The following is a 15,463-nucleotide window of genomic DNA, read 5'->3' as shown; positions in this document are numbered from 1 at the left end:
TGAGTTTTATTTTGACGTTTCGAACCATTGTAAGTAAACATTGACATAAATGTTGTATAAAACACAACTTTTATAAATGAGAATAAAAAATTAAAATCAATTGGCAGGGTTCACCTCAATTTGGAAACATTACTCCAATCTAATTAATTCCATTCCCATTTATTATTCCATCCACCCCACACATTTTCAATAGTTACTCTACAACTTTTACAATCTTTCTCCCTCATTTATTAATGAAATTCATAACTATCGTTTTAAAATCATACTATTTATTTGTTTATTTATACTACTAATAATTTTTTATTTCTTTTAAAATTATACAATTCTGTTGGTTGATATAATTGTATTATAAAATATTACAAAGGAGTTGTTATAAAAAGTATATTAATTGTTTATTATTTGTGAATATTAAATAAATTGTTATAAAAAGATTTCATACTAACAAATAGTAATGAAATAAAATATATTATTTATTTTAGTTAAATATAATATTAGCAGATATACGTGATTATCCAGAAATGAGAGATATAGAAAATGATAATATTTGATTTCGATTGATTTTCATTTTTTTTTCTCTTTTAAAATCAGAGCGATTTTCGTTGGATTATAGTAGATCAAATCGTATATTTAATCATATTTAAAAAATTGGCAAATATAGAGTATATTTAAACCCATTGTATAGTGCGCGTAAGACCAAAGTCAGTACCCTTTTACCCTCTCAAGTGGCCCCACATAACAATACAGGAATCACCTTGATTAAAATCCGCTGCGGAACTCGGACCGTTGAGATCTCCACAGATTCCATATCCTACACGTGGCACTTTCCTATTGGGTAGCGGGCCAAATTGCCATGCATTTACCCGTGTGCTAATATTTTTCTCCACATTCCGCAAACTTTCGTCTATAAATAGCGTAAAGTGACGACGTCTTTGGACTCCCTCTGTTATTTTTCCATCCCCTTCCTTCTCCTTCCCTCCGCAATCGAGGAGCGGCTCTCGTCGCCGAATCGAAGGATTTTTCTTCCCTCCATGGCTATTTCTCAAGCAAGTCTCCTCCTTCAAAAGCAACTTAAAGGTTCAATTCCTTCTATTCTTTATCCGATTTCTGTGAATCCGTAGGGTTTATTTGGATTGGATGTTCCTCTGAACTGCCTCTTTTCTTTCATGCCTTTCAGATCTCTGCAAGAACCCCGTTGATGGGTTCTCCGCCGGTCTGGTCGATGAGAGCAATATATTTGAGTGGAGTGTCACGATTATCGGACCCCCTGATACGCTTTAGTATGTGTATACTGCTTCAATTTTCGTTTTTTTTTTTTGGTTTTGGACACCGCGCGTGGTCAATTTTTAGGGTTTATACTATTGTTGTGACCTAGTAATATAATAGTTTTTGCTGAATTCGATAAAGCTCTTTGATTGCGATATGAGGGTCTTAGTCGTCCTTCATTGCCCCCAAATTTACGAATGTTTTGTTATTTTAGTTGATTTGAAGTTAGGTTGGTTATTCTTGTATTGGTTAATATTTGTATGTGTATCTAACGAAAACATTCGGTATAACAATCTCACTGCAGCGAGGGAGGTTTCTTTAATGCCATTATGAGTTTTCCATCAAATTATCCAAATAGTCCTCCGTCCGTGAAGTTTACTTCTGAGATTTGGCATCCTAATGGTCTGTTTATCTTATTATTTTATTTGATACCCCCTTTGTTCTCATTCAAGTATTTTGAGATTTGAGGTGTTTCTTATATTGTAGTTTATCCTGATGGGCGTGTATGTATTTCAATCCTTCATCCTCCTGGTGATGATCCTAATGGCTATGAGCTTGCTAGTGAGCGTTGGACCCCTGTTCATACGGTATCTATTATTTTTTCTTTATATAAAAGTTTCCCTTTTCTGCTTTAATTGTTAAAATTATTTTGTCATTTTCATTTTGTTGGTGAATTTGATTTATTGAATTAATTTGTTAAGCTATTTATGTCTATTTTCCTCTATTTGTTTGTATTTGAGTGAGAGTGCTTGGACCCAAATTTGGACAGAGTAGATGGTGACTGGTTAGGAAGGTTCATTAAACAATCTATTTAAATTAAAAAGTTGTTCTCCCTTCCCCCTTCCCACATTTTTGTGCCTTTTCTTTTGTCTTCAGCTGAAAACTGGGAGTCGGTACTCCATCAGCACTAATGGTTAATACAAATATTACAGAGTAATATCTATCTTTCACGGGATTCAAGTATAAGAATTTATTGTGTAATTATCAGATTGCTTTATCCTGTTAGAGATGTCCTGCATGCCTAACACCATTTTTTATGTTTAGACATCCTCTACATGGTTCAAAAACTTTACCAGTCGCATTATATCTGTCTCAGGACATAGACAAGATGAGAATGAGATGTGGTATAGTTATAAAAGCCTAAACATTGATGATTGGGACTGACTTAGAAGTTAGACGGTATTGGTCAATATCAGTTCTGATATTGACTTGCTTGGGTGGATCATCTGTGGCTTAAGATGACTCTACATGCTTTTCCAATTGATGTTTGTCTATATGCTCACTATGCTGCTTATCTCTCATTAATTATTGATTGTATCCACTTTTAGTGCTATACTTCCACCCATAATACATGCCAAATAACTTATGATGTATGCATTTCTTTATCATTAAGTATCTTGATTCAAATTTCAACTTCCAACAATTTTATGATGGAGCCTTAATATGAACATGTCTTTTAATACCTTGAATATTTAAAGGGTTACCAGTATTGCAACTTCAAAGCATGATATCCTAGCATCTTCATTTCCATTGGGTTTGAAATAGGTGTTAAATGTCAAATCATGAATTGAAGCTTGGATAATTATTATTTAAAAATACATCAACGTAGATGGTGCTTGGTGGCTTGGAATTATATCCAGAAAAATTGGTCTCTTTGCTTTTTTTTTTTTTTCTAATATATATATATATATATTGTAGCAAACCTTGTCTTTTCTATTCAAAGGTATAGCTGAAAATTGCAGCTTGCCTTGTGGAGAAAATTTCAAGTCTGCCAATAGTTTCCACCTTGCTCTCACCAACTGCTTCACCTTCTTTATGATCTTCCCTATCATTCGTAAATTTGATATTTTTTGTCATCATATCCTCAATTCTCCCTTTTGTGCTTGTCTACTCTCCCTTCCCTATAATATAAATGGCAAGCAAGGGGAAGCGAAGAAGGAAGGAGGATGAATTGCTCCTTTTGGTTTTCTTTTTCCTTTTTTGATAAGAAACCACTCTTTCATTAAGAAAAAATGAAAGAATGTACAAGGGCGTACAAGAAAGAACCAGCCCACCAAAAGGAAGCATGGGTTCCAATCCACAATAAGAACACCTAAGTTCCTAATAGATGATTACAAAACTCTTTTGTAATCAAGGCCCATTAGAGAAGTATTAAATCTTATAAGCTCTCAGGTAGCCTCCCAAGACCTCTCTAACCCTCTAAAAATTCTATTATTTCTCTCTAACCACATATCCCACAAAATGGCTAATTAACACGCCTGTCAAAGAATTTTGCTCTTATCCCCAAAGGGGATGCAGTGGAACCTCCTTCACCATTGCCTTGCAATATCTATTTCTTGCCTTGGAGACTCTAAGATTCCAAAAATTGCCCCCATAATAGCTAAGCAAACTCGCACCTCCTAAGGATATGGTCAAGATTCTTTTACGTCCATTTACATCAAGTACACAAACTGTAGCCCAAGCAAGAGGGAAAAGCATCACTGAATGCGGTCTACAGTATTAAATTTCTCATGTAAAATCTGCCAGACAAAGAACTAAACATTCTTTGGAATTTTAAGTTTGCAAAGTGAGGCAAAACGAGGAGCAAGATTTTCTAGAAAAAACATCTAATTGACTAGAATACCAAACTCACAAATCATTCCTCAGATAAAGGTGGATGTTAGTAATCAACAAGATCAAATTTGAAGCCTCCAAAGCTCATATGTTCGTAAAAAATTGGCTGAGACTCGAGGAAACTTGTCCAAGATTTGCCTTCCAGCGACGAAGGTGCCTTGATTTTCGGATGTGGTGCTAGGAAGGACCTTTCTAATCCGAATAGCCGAAGTTTTCAATATTATCTTGTATAAGCTCTGATTGCCCCCTCTTGGTTGTCTCAAATTAAAGCAACTGTATAAAAGAGTTAGGATTTTAAAGGTCTCTCTCTTTAATTTTCAGAATAGAAAGATTAAAACGTAAAAAGTTAGAATGTAAAAGGTTCCCCCTGTATGAAAGTTTTGGGCTCTATCTTTAACTACAGGTCTTTACTTTTGAGGCTAAATCACCTTGTTTTTGGCATTGGGTGTGTAACATGGTCATGATTAGTAGTGGAATTTTCACTCTAAGTTTAAGAGGTTCTGAAAAAGTCCCACTTTTCTCGAGAATCTTTTTTTGGATAATTCTTGTCCTTGAAATGAATTATTAATCACAATGTTATTATGGTATTGGATTTATTCTATTGAATTGCATGTTTCTGCCCATCTATGACAGTTTTACTCTTAAACAGAAACTTTAAATTTTGATGTTTTGTATAATAAAATGCTTGTTTTTCTTGTAATCTTGCTTCGAATTACTAACTATGCAGCATATCATTCTTATGCAGCTCCTGGGATATTTCTATCTCAGGCAGTGCCCTCCTCCCTAAAGTTATGAAGTAAATGGCTGTTAAATAACATAAATGATTAAAATTGATATTTGAGCTGAATAGATATTTTCGTTACATATCTGTAAAATATTTTGTGTTCTTGACTTGTGTAGTTAACCTCGATTGGTCTTAAAAGTATCTTTTAGAGGTGGACATCTCTTAATTGTGTCTTGTTCTTGCTTGATATGTTCATTAATCTTCACAGGGTTTTGTGTAAATATTAATTCATGGAGACTTCAATTGTTGTTGTTGTAGGTTGAAAGCATAGTTTTGAGTATTATATCAATGCTATCAAGCCCGAACGATGAATCACCTGCAAATGTTGAAGCTGCTGTAAGTGATTGCTCATACTTGTTTATCAACTTTGTCCTACTCCTATCTATGCTTTATAGAGGGCAATTATACGTTTGCATTGAGTTCCAATTCTTTACATGCAAATCCACTATCTCTTTATATTAGCTGAATGCTGAATTGAAAAAACGACAAGAAACATTGTCCACCTATACTCTTCTTTCTTTAGGAAGTCCATGTTATGATGCCCCACCCCTCCTATTCTAGGAAGAGACTTAAGTGTCCAATGACAACTTTAGAAAACTGCAAAGTTCTCTTTATTAGGCTTTCTAACTTAGATGCTTGAACCTATAACTTCGGTTTATTATTTCATACCAAGCCAAAGCCCTCAACCAAAAAGGGAACTAGTATGAAAATTTTGAAGTAAGGGGAATGGAAATAGTTGGAAGCATGAATAATGGTAGAGTTATATGAGTGGCAAGTGGAGGTGGACGGGGAGGGTAAATTAGCATGTGGGAAAATAATGTTATAGTAGGAAGCCTAAGGACTAAAGGGGTAATAGTTAGGGTTTGATTGAGCGTGATAGAGCTAAGGAAATGAAATATTTAGTTGTATTGAATGTGGAATGCGAGTGGATTAGATTGTGTAAGAATCGAAGGGGAGTGCTATGTGTCTCTCAAAATATTGTTGCACCCTAGTTCCTAATCGAATTGTGAGCATAGTTATATCAAATTGATATTATAGCACACAAAATGATGGAGAAAAGATTCAAAACTATTGAAGAGGAAACATCGTACATACTCCTTTTGGTAACCAATGATTGAGAAAGTGGCCACAAGACTCCAATATTGGAAGAATACTATATTTCCAAGGGAGGGAAACTCACCCTCATTCAAGTCAGTATTAAACCCTCCTCTAAGGGTCATTTGGTACCATTGACATTGGTTTTGGACTCGAATCAATGCTGACCATCGACAAGTCGATTTTTGTCTATTCGAGCATGCCAATTTTGGATGATTATGCAACTGACCAACTACATCAACGATCAGTCGGTTTTGGTTGAAATCGACGAGAAGAAGAGAGAAGAGAGGAGAGGAGAGCAAAAAGGGAGAAGAGATGGGGAGAGAAGAGCTTGAAAAATAAAGAGAGGGAAAAGATTCAATGGAGAACGTAGAAGAATTGAGGCAGAGAATAGAGAAGAATTGAGAGACAGAGAAGAGTCGCTGCCTCGCTGGTAGAGAACGAAAAAGAATCGAGAGAGGGGGAAGAGCCTCTCTTAGAGAACGGAAAAGAATGGGGAGAGGGAGAAGAGCCTCTGGTAGAGAATGGAAAAGAATGGAGAGGGAGAAGAGCGCTGGTAAAGAACAGAAAATGATGGAGAGAGGGAGGGAGAAGAGAGAAGAGTGATGCACGAACTTCAAAAAAATTAAAAGATTTTGTTTTTTATAATTTAATGCTGCAAAATTGAATCAAATTCAAATTTTGCCTTCGGGAAAACAAGTTGCAAAACGTGCCATTGGTTTTCTTAAGCTGTGTTTGTAGATTACAATTAGAGGTGTTCTTATATATTTTCATTTTGGCCGATCTTTGGTTCTTTTACTCAACCGACGGATTGAATTATTGGTTTTGGTGTTGGAAAGTCGACTTCCGATCAAACCAGTGGCCAGACCAGCCAATCGATGTCGGTTTGGTTGGTTTTTTGAAATGTTTTGCTCACCCGTACTTCTCTATATACTATTTGTCTTTATTTGCCATGCCTACAAAGGTAATCCTTTCCATTTTTTGTCGAGAGATTTGAACTCATGACCTCTTGGTTAGAGATAAGTGCTAATTACTGTTGAGCTAAGCTCATGTTGGCCTAGGTAATCCTATTCTTAAATTATTTAGGAACCTTAGGAGAGGGGAGGGTGACAGAATGGGTATTCATTTTGTTAAACATGAAAAATATCCTCCCCATAGACATGGTGAGGAGGTTCGAGTAGAACTATGACAATGGAAGGAGATTCCGAAGTGAGGGGTAATGACAATGGGAACGCCATCCGTCTACCTACAATTAGTGATCTCTTGGTTAAAGACAATGGGTCTAGGAATTTGGCCTCTGTTAAATAAAATAACCAATCAAATCAAATCCATGAGAAATCAAAGCAAATGAATTTGGAAGCTATCAAGCCTTGTTTCTTCTACCTATTATGTAAAGCCTTCCTTAAAGACTAATGGTGGGTTGAATACTCCTATATGAATATTTTATCTTTGAAAGTAAGAGGATTTGGCTCTTGGAAAAAATGGTTTCCCATCAAAAGCACATCATCAAGCAGAATCCCTCCATCGTTATGCTGCAAGAAACAAAGATGGCCGTTGAAAGGCTTTTTATCAGCTCCTTATGGAGCTTCAAGTACATTGAGTTCCTTATGGAGCTTCAAGTACATTGGTTGTGGGTCCTCTGTAGGAATCATTATCATGTGGAATGATCCATCTTTCATCGAATGTGCTTTTTCTTTAACACTCATCTTGCTAATGGATCCTCTATAATGGAGGAAAAACCTAATTTTTGAGAGGAGCTTATAGAGCTGTCCTTTGTTGACATCCCTCTTTCAAACGGATTATTTATGTGGTTTGATTTGAGGGATGTTCTCATCATCACCCTCACAGACAACTTTCCTTTCTAAATTTCATAATGCATTGGTTAAGCCTTTGGACAAGGCAACATCAGATCACTATCCCATTCAATTATCTTTTGGGATTGACAAGTGGGGTCACTCCCTTTTTGTCCTGAGAATATGTGGCTGCACCATCATAGTTTCTCCTCCATGGTTGAATATTGGTGGTTAAATATCCATTTGAGAGGGTGGCCACTACCAGGATGGTTTCATACCAAAACTAAAAGGGTTGAGACCCATCATCATTTTTGGAGCTTGTTTCCTTCGATAATTTGTTGTATTTTTCATTTCATCAATAAGATGTTAGCTTTTTGTTAAAATAAAAAGTTTGGAATATAGAGACCTTCAGCTGCATTAACATGAAAGAATCAGCTCATGGAGCTCTCTGTGTTGGACTATTTGGAGGAATTGGGCAATCTTCAAGATATTCCAAAGCTCCCAAAGAAGATCCATTAAATCTCAGCTTCTTTCTGTGGCAACCAAAGAAGAGTCTCTTTGGAGACAAAGATGCAAAAGGTTGCCTGAAGGGATGTAAACTCTAGTTTCTTTCATCAAATAGTGTCTCCAAAAGAAGGGAAAACACCATGTTGAGGTCCTTTTGCGAGATGGTAAGAGCAAGTTTTCTGTAATAGAAATTGAGGATGAATTCATTAATTTCTGTAAGATGTTGGGCTCCTAAAAGGAAGGTGGCAATTTCTTCCCCACCCCCAATTTGGGACCAATTACTGCACAAGATAATATTGAGTTAGAAAAGACCTTCACAGAAGTAGTTTGGTCAGCTGTTAAGAATTTAGGATCAAACAAATGCTAGGACTAGATGGTTTTGCAGAGTTTTATAAAAAAAATTTGGAACATCCTTAAGGTTGATATTATAAGGGTGTTCCAAGATTTTTTCAAGAATGATACTTCGAATGTTAGGCTTAATGAAACCTATATAGTTTCATCCTGGAGATTTGTGGTCCATTAGTCTCATTTTAGGGTTGTGCAAGATTATTGCTAGGGTGTTATTTGAGAGACTCAAAAAGGTCCTTCCTCGCACCATTACTGAATGTCAATCTGCATTTGTGGCAAGTCGGCAAATTCTCGATGCCCCCTTATAGAAAATGATCTGAAGACATGCGGAAAAGGGAAAATAAGAAGGGATAAAGTCTTTGGCAAAGTAGATTTGAATTATATCGATGAAATTATTGTGGCTAAAGGCTTTGGGAAAAGATGGAGAAAGTTGATTAGAGGTTGCATCTCAACAACAAATTTCTCCATAAGCCCAGAAGCAAGATTCTTGCTTCTAGATGCCTTTGAGAAGGTGACCCGTTTTTATTATGGTGGTTGATTGCTTGAGTAGACTTGGGACTCTATAAAAGGTTTTAACTCAAGGGAGAGGTCTATAGATATTCATTTTGTCTATGATACCATGCTTTTCTCCAGAAAGGACGAACAAGCTCTCTCAAAGTTATTTAACATTGATCCTCTTCGAGGAAGAATCAGACTTAATGAGAATCACCAAAAACTAGATTTTGGGTCTAAATATGGATCATGAGAAGTTAGATTTTCTAGCAAAGAAGCTAACCATGTACCTTGGACGTCCTCTTAGTGGGAAGCACCGCTCTTACTCTTTGGGGATCCTTTGATTGAGAATGTGGATACAAGGCTCCATTATTGGAAGAAATCCTTTATTTCAAAGGGGGAGAGACTCACCCTTGTACAAGCCATGCTATCAAATCTCTCAATGTTCCTTTATGCCCATGCCATCCAAGTTGATCCAAGCCTTATTGATAATTTTCAGACATTTCTTTGGAAAGGGAATCATGATAAATGAGGTATTCATCTTATTAAATGGGAAAATATCCTCCAACTCTTGGAGAATTGAGGGCTAGGTTTATGTGGCCTTAAGAGTGGAGATATCATTGTGAAAAATTAGCTCTTTGAAGAAAAATTTGCCTTAATATGGCTCTACCCCTTTGAACACTAGACTTTTTCTTTTAATTCTGCCAAGCAGTCGTGGAAAGGTATCTTAAGATTCTGAAATTTTATTTGTGATCGATTGACTTTCAAGGTCAAAGATGGGACAAATACTTCATTTTGGAATGAGGTTTGGTTGATGGAGAATTCATTGGCTAGATATTTTCCTCTTTTATATTATCTTTCCCTGCTAAAACAAGTGCCGTGGGTGAATGAATCTGAATTTTGGAACCTTAGGCTAAGAACAAACCTAAAGGTTGCTAAAGCCGAGTAATGGGCCATTCTTTTGCATCATCTTTATAACTTTCAACTCTATCTATAATGCCTTGGACCAGGGTTTTTAGAAGCTTGAAACAAATGGTACTTTTTTGCAAATTCTCTCTTACATGATCTCTCACAAGTTAGGGATGCTATTTGGAGAGACCACTACCCCAACAGGGTGAAAACTTTCCTTTGGGAGATCAGCCATAAAGCCTTAAACACACATGATGAACTTCAAAGAAGAATGCCTTAACCCTTATATGAACATCTCTCCCCACTGACTAAGGCCATCCTTTTAAAGGAAAAGAATCTTCTTGAATGAACTTTGTTTGGATGTTTTTTTGGAGTCCTTGGATAGAGAGGAATAAGATAATCTTTAAGGAAAAGAAACTCTCTTTTGATAGTTTCTTTTGAGTTATAGTCCTTTTGGTTATTACTAGGTGAAAAATGTTTTCTTTTCCATCACTAAAGCTTTTCTTCATATTTATCCAATTGGAGAGGTTTTCGTAACTCCCTTCCTTCATAATTTCATACCATCAATGTAATTGTTTCTCATAAAAAGTGAATGGAGGGTAAATGATGCCTGTAATTATTTTGATGCACGAAGTTGTAATTTGGAAATGCCACTATTCTTATTTGGGGGACCTTAATGGGTTGCCGCATAGGGTAGGAGGTACTCAACTATCAATAGGTTGGTAGAAGAGAAGCTACTATGTTTTATTTTGGATGGGGGAGAATATCGTGTTACACGGTCTAAGGGAGATGACAGATGGAGAATTGGGAAGAATTTTAAACGCCTCTCCCGTAGAGGTTTCAACTAACACAAGCATTGCGAAAAATTCCTTACCCTTTTAATAGAAAATCTTGGTGGAAAATCTTGGTTAATTTGACATGTTGGTTGCACTCCTTGCATAGTTGAGAGGATTGGAGACAAGAACTTGCCTTGTTGGCAAACCATGATCTGCCAAATTCAATCCAAATTAGAGTGTTGGACACAAGTGAAGCACTGCGAGGTCCATTAGTTTTAGCTTTAACCTAAAGCCTACCACTCATGACAAGCAGACATTAGGGTGAAGCAAAGATGAGAATTTGAGCTGATGGTTTACTGGGGGAGTGAATTGCTAGCTGTAGCTGTAAGGGTTGTGCTTTTGATGTGATGTATACATGGTGAATGAGATGCTGGTGCAAGCAAGAACTTCATGTGATGGTCCACGATTATGAGGATTAACTTTTAGGTGAAGAGGCTCCAATGGACAGTTTTAAAGAAAATTTTCTTCAGGACAATTGTGAACTGGGTAAGAGCTTTAAGGAGTGGGGCAGAGTGGTGCCTTTTAGTGGGAATAGATTTTCATAAGAGGATGAAAATCAAAGGGTAGATTGCACTGTGGTGATGAGGTGCATAATCATTTTCAATAACTTGGTGAAGGTTGAAATTATCCTCGAGTAATTCACTAGATTGAGGAAAGGAATGTAGAAACGAAGACTAGAGTCGCAATGAAAGGAATGGGTATATATCACAAATGGGGTCTGTGCTATCCTCGCTATTGTAGAGGATAATCTTCCATTGCCCTTAGGGAGTTTTAATGTCCTTTTGGTAGCTCATTGGTTGTCCAAGATATAGGATCTGAAAGTGTGGACTGAAAACAACTTATGGAATTCAAGGTGAGAGATTGGTTGATGGTTTTTTAGGGATCAACCATTTTTCCATTTTAGTTCTGGCTGTAGGGGAAGGAAGGGCTGTGGCCAACTTAAAACTAGTGTTTTTAAGGCGCACCCCAGCCCTTATCTATTGTGAGAGGTGAGGTGTCTCCTAACCGTTCCAATGCCACTCAAGGCGTGCAGCTTCAATAAGGTGTTTGCTACGTGTGCACCTTCTTATCACCATACTATTCATACATGGTGACCAAACTGCTCACTTGTGCGTTATGTTATGTTTTTTATCCCAACAGTTTCTTTCATTGTCCTTTGATATTTTTTTCCCAACAATTTCGTTCTTTCTTCAATCTTCGCAGCTTATTCCTTGAGGTAATTTTCAACAAAACCCATATGCAAATAGCCCTGGCCCTTGACTTTCTATCCTCCACTGCAAGACTTAGATGTGACAGGTTCATGTTTTTTCCTACTTTCATTCACTTAGAAGAACTAACTCAACATTAACATTGGATCTTCGGGAGTTATTTTTGCGGTGGTTTATACCCATTAAATTTGTAGAAAATAATTAATGTATAAATATAATCAGTAGAAAATAATAAATGGAAAGTATCATCCCGTCAAAATGTGAATAGACTACCATCTACGTTCAATAATTAAATTTGTATTGTAACTATAGATACATGTATAAATAATTTAATATACAATTGTTATTGTAAGAGTAAAGAGAATATTTTATACTACATGTTATCAATTCCCAGACTGCGGAGGTGTGAAATAGTGATATGGTATTTCACATTTGAGCTCCAACTATCAAACACCATATCATTAATTTAAAAGAGGATGATCAGGGATCTTCGAATTTTGGTATTGCTATGGTGGTTACATGTATGTATTCCATTCTAAATTTCTGACAGTGTCGGGTTGAGCCCACTTGAGCTCATTTTTATGGGTCGTTTTGAATCTTCTTCCTTCGTTTGTAGCAATGTAATATTTAAACGTTTGTGTCAAGTTGTGGTTCTTATTGTCTCACGTCATGTTTGGACTGATTAAATGTGAACTTTAATCTGCATATTAAGCAGGAGTCGCCACTCGCCATACTTGTATGGCCTTTTATTAAGTAGAACATTTAAAGGGATGAACCAAACCTCTGAGGTTTGGTCGTTTGAGATTCTATATTTATTTTTGGGTGTCGGTGCTTTAGGGCTCTTGTAATTAACCCTTGGGGTTGATTGTGCTTGATTGGAGTCCCTTCGTCGTGAGTTTTTGTTTGTTTTTTGTATGGCCCATTTATTCTTTCAATATTTCACATGGTAGGACTAGGAATTGGCATATTTGTCTAATAGTAGTGGATTGGTTGATTATTTGGAAGAAAAAGGAACATTTGGGTTGTATAAGATTTTCGAGTTAAAACTTGTGGCGTGTTGGTGCAGAAGGAATGGAGGGATAGGAGGGAAGATTTCAAGAAAAAGGTAAGCCGCTGCGTGAGGAAATCACAGGAAATGTTATGAGGCAGCCGCTGCAGGCCAGTGCTTGCTTTTTGTGGCAGTGGGTGTTTAAATTTTTACCTTTACTAAGGGACTTACTTCACATGTTCACATGGTGCCAGTGGGTCTTGTAAGAACGTCAATGGAGCTCTGTCACCCATATATTTTATTCTGTCGTTTTTTTTTTCTTTTCTTTTTTCTTTTTCCTTTCTTTTCTTGGTTATAATTTTTTCTTTTTTTGTTCTCTCATTTTAAAAGTAACTCAGTAGGATTATTTGTATAACAAAGCATTTTGTTTAATGCTTTTCGTTTGTTAAAAGAAAAAAAAAGGGGAACATTGTCTGTTTGGTGACCGAATCAGCTTTTCGATATCGATGGCACCCTATACTAAGCCTCCCTTGAGAAGATAAAAAGTCCTCTTGCGGGCAAAGTTTCCGAGTCACTGGTAAGATTTTGTCGTTTATTCTGTTGGCTTGGGTGGTTGGTTATGGTTGAAGATTGATTTCCAAATGTAATAATAATGAAAAATCCTAGTGTGAGTAGACACGTCATTGTTTCAACTTTTAATTATTTTAGTCAGGGCCTGGGGATGGAATTTGAATTTTCTAATGATTTCTTTTAACATTTTATACTTTCTATTGGCGTCGTGTTTTGGCATTCTGATTAAATGTACGGTAGCCTAGCCTATATTAATGCCTGAAGAATCGAGGAAACATTCAGGTGGTTTATCTTTCAAACTTATTATATTTTATAAAAACATTATAATGCATGTTAAATTACAAGTTTGGCTCTCTTTAGTGTGTAACATATCCCTCTATATTTTAAAAAGGCGTTTAATAGACATGAAATGTTAAGTTATATTGTATCTTGTAAGTTCTTGAATTTGTGAAGTTTATGATAGTTTGATAAACTTTTAATATAAAATACATATTTATTGTTTGATTGAAACCATAAGAAATTCTTTAAAATTCATTAAAATACAGGGATAGGGATATCAGTATACACTATTAAAAGTTTAGGGACTTGAATTTTTTGAAGTAGAGGTGGTGGACTATGTTTGTAATTAATTTATTAATGTTAAGCATAATTAACATTAAGTTTAGAACTTTTGAAGAATATGTTTTCTTGTTTCAGTATGATGGTTATTTTCCTTGTGGAGATCGGGTAATTGCAAGTCTTGGGGTTTTTTTCTACTTGTTTTGTGAGAAATGAGAACTACAAGTTGTTTTAAGGCTAGTTCAATTGAACTGAGGGATATTCCTTGTGGTCGTTGTTGAATGTCCATGGGTCCCCTCAATAAAGACTGGAATTGCATACTTTGTATGGTTGTCCTCCCAATGAGGATGCAGTTGGTTGTTTGGAACGGTTTGCCCCATCGGCTTGGCCTCATTCTTATCGCTAGCCCTTGCTTGGTACTTTTATCTTGTCGCTCTTGCCCGTGTACAAACTTTCTTGTGGATTGGTGCTTGAGCTGCCGTATATGAGGCGTCTTTCATCAACTTTGCCATGTGACTCCTTTGCCTTTTCACTACGTCGCGTCTTGATTATTACTTATAATATTGGCTGTCACTCTTAATCTTGAACTAGTTAGACAGGATTAGGCAAGGAGTACTTTGGTTCGAGGGTTGTGGAGGTCTGCATTCTTTAGTTGTCATTTTTGTCATTACTTCAACATTCTATGTGACATGTGATAGGTGCGCCTCTTACCCATGTTGATCGTGGTTGTTGGTCATTGATTTATCTTACGGTTAGGACACGAGACTTTTCGGTATATGTAGGAGGGCATGGGTATCATCTCACTTTTATCACCTCTTTGTTTGATTTTCATTTCATAACCTTCGACATTCATCCATGCTAGAGGTATAAAAATAGTCACTTAAAATTATGTTGATAAAAAAGCAGATGATATTTGTTACTTAATCCCAGATATGGTTTTGGTTCCAATTAATGTAGAATTAAATATAACAAATTTAGAACTTGCATATGAAAGATAAAAACATCCTAAAACTTCAACAAGGATGATAAAAAAGATAACTAATAGAGTCTGGCATAAGGAAAAGGTAAATATTTGGGATTCAAATGGATAGACTTTTTATGCAAAAGAGCTCTAAAATAGACCAAACGTAGTCTCATAAACAACAAGATTTAGACAAAAAAATCTAGAAAATTTTCAGACAAAAAGTCCTTAAAATCTTTTGAGATTGTCCAATATACAAATCGTCTAAAAAGCTTTCAACATGTTGGGAAAATGCAGATAATATTTGTTAGCTAATCTCAGGTTTCAGTTTGTTGAAACCTACAACTTAGAAGCAATAAGAACGATAAATAAAGATTATAGAGAAGAAAATTAAAAGTCGAATTTATATTGGTTCTCCCAATGCGAGCTACGTCTAGTTCTTTGCTACCGTTACATGTTCTAATAAATTGACAGGGAGAATCTCCAAAGAGTTTACAAGTCCTTACAATGGTTTCTCTCACTATTTTCTCATCGGAAA

General features: G+C 36.1%; 1 protein-coding gene across 2 annotated transcripts; it reads left to right on the top strand.

Annotated features, from left to right (window-relative positions):
- The first annotated feature begins 914 nt into the window (after nucleotides 1–914).
- LOC111024496 (ubiquitin-conjugating enzyme E2 7) lies at nucleotides 915–13,604 on the top strand. Of its 2 annotated transcripts, none has more exons than XM_022302196.2 (6): nucleotides 915–1,074; nucleotides 1,175–1,277; nucleotides 1,568–1,665; nucleotides 1,750–1,850; nucleotides 4,919–4,996; nucleotides 12,915–13,604. In XM_022302196.2, the coding sequence occupies exons 1-6, from the start codon at nucleotides 1,029–1,031 to the stop codon at nucleotides 12,990–12,992; spliced, it is 504 nt and encodes a 167-aa protein (XP_022157888.1). In that variant the 5' UTR covers nucleotides 915–1,028; the 3' UTR covers nucleotides 12,993–13,604. The 2 variants fall into 2 exon arrangements, with proteins under 2 accessions (XP_022157888.1, XP_022157889.1); XM_022302197.2 differs by lacking the exon at nucleotides 12,915–13,604 and adding an exon at nucleotides 11,844–12,875.
- Nucleotides 13,605–15,463: the final 1,859 nt, after the last annotated feature.

This window comes from Momordica charantia, assembly GCF_013281855.1.
Source record: "Momordica charantia cultivar OHB3-1 chromosome 3 unlocalized genomic scaffold, Mcharantia_2.0 BLBB01000003.1, whole genome shotgun sequence".
Taxonomy (NCBI): domain Eukaryota; kingdom Viridiplantae; phylum Streptophyta; class Magnoliopsida; order Cucurbitales; family Cucurbitaceae; genus Momordica; species Momordica charantia.
The sequence above is the reverse complement of the archived record's forward strand: the minus strand, read 5'-3'. Positions and strand labels throughout refer to the sequence as shown.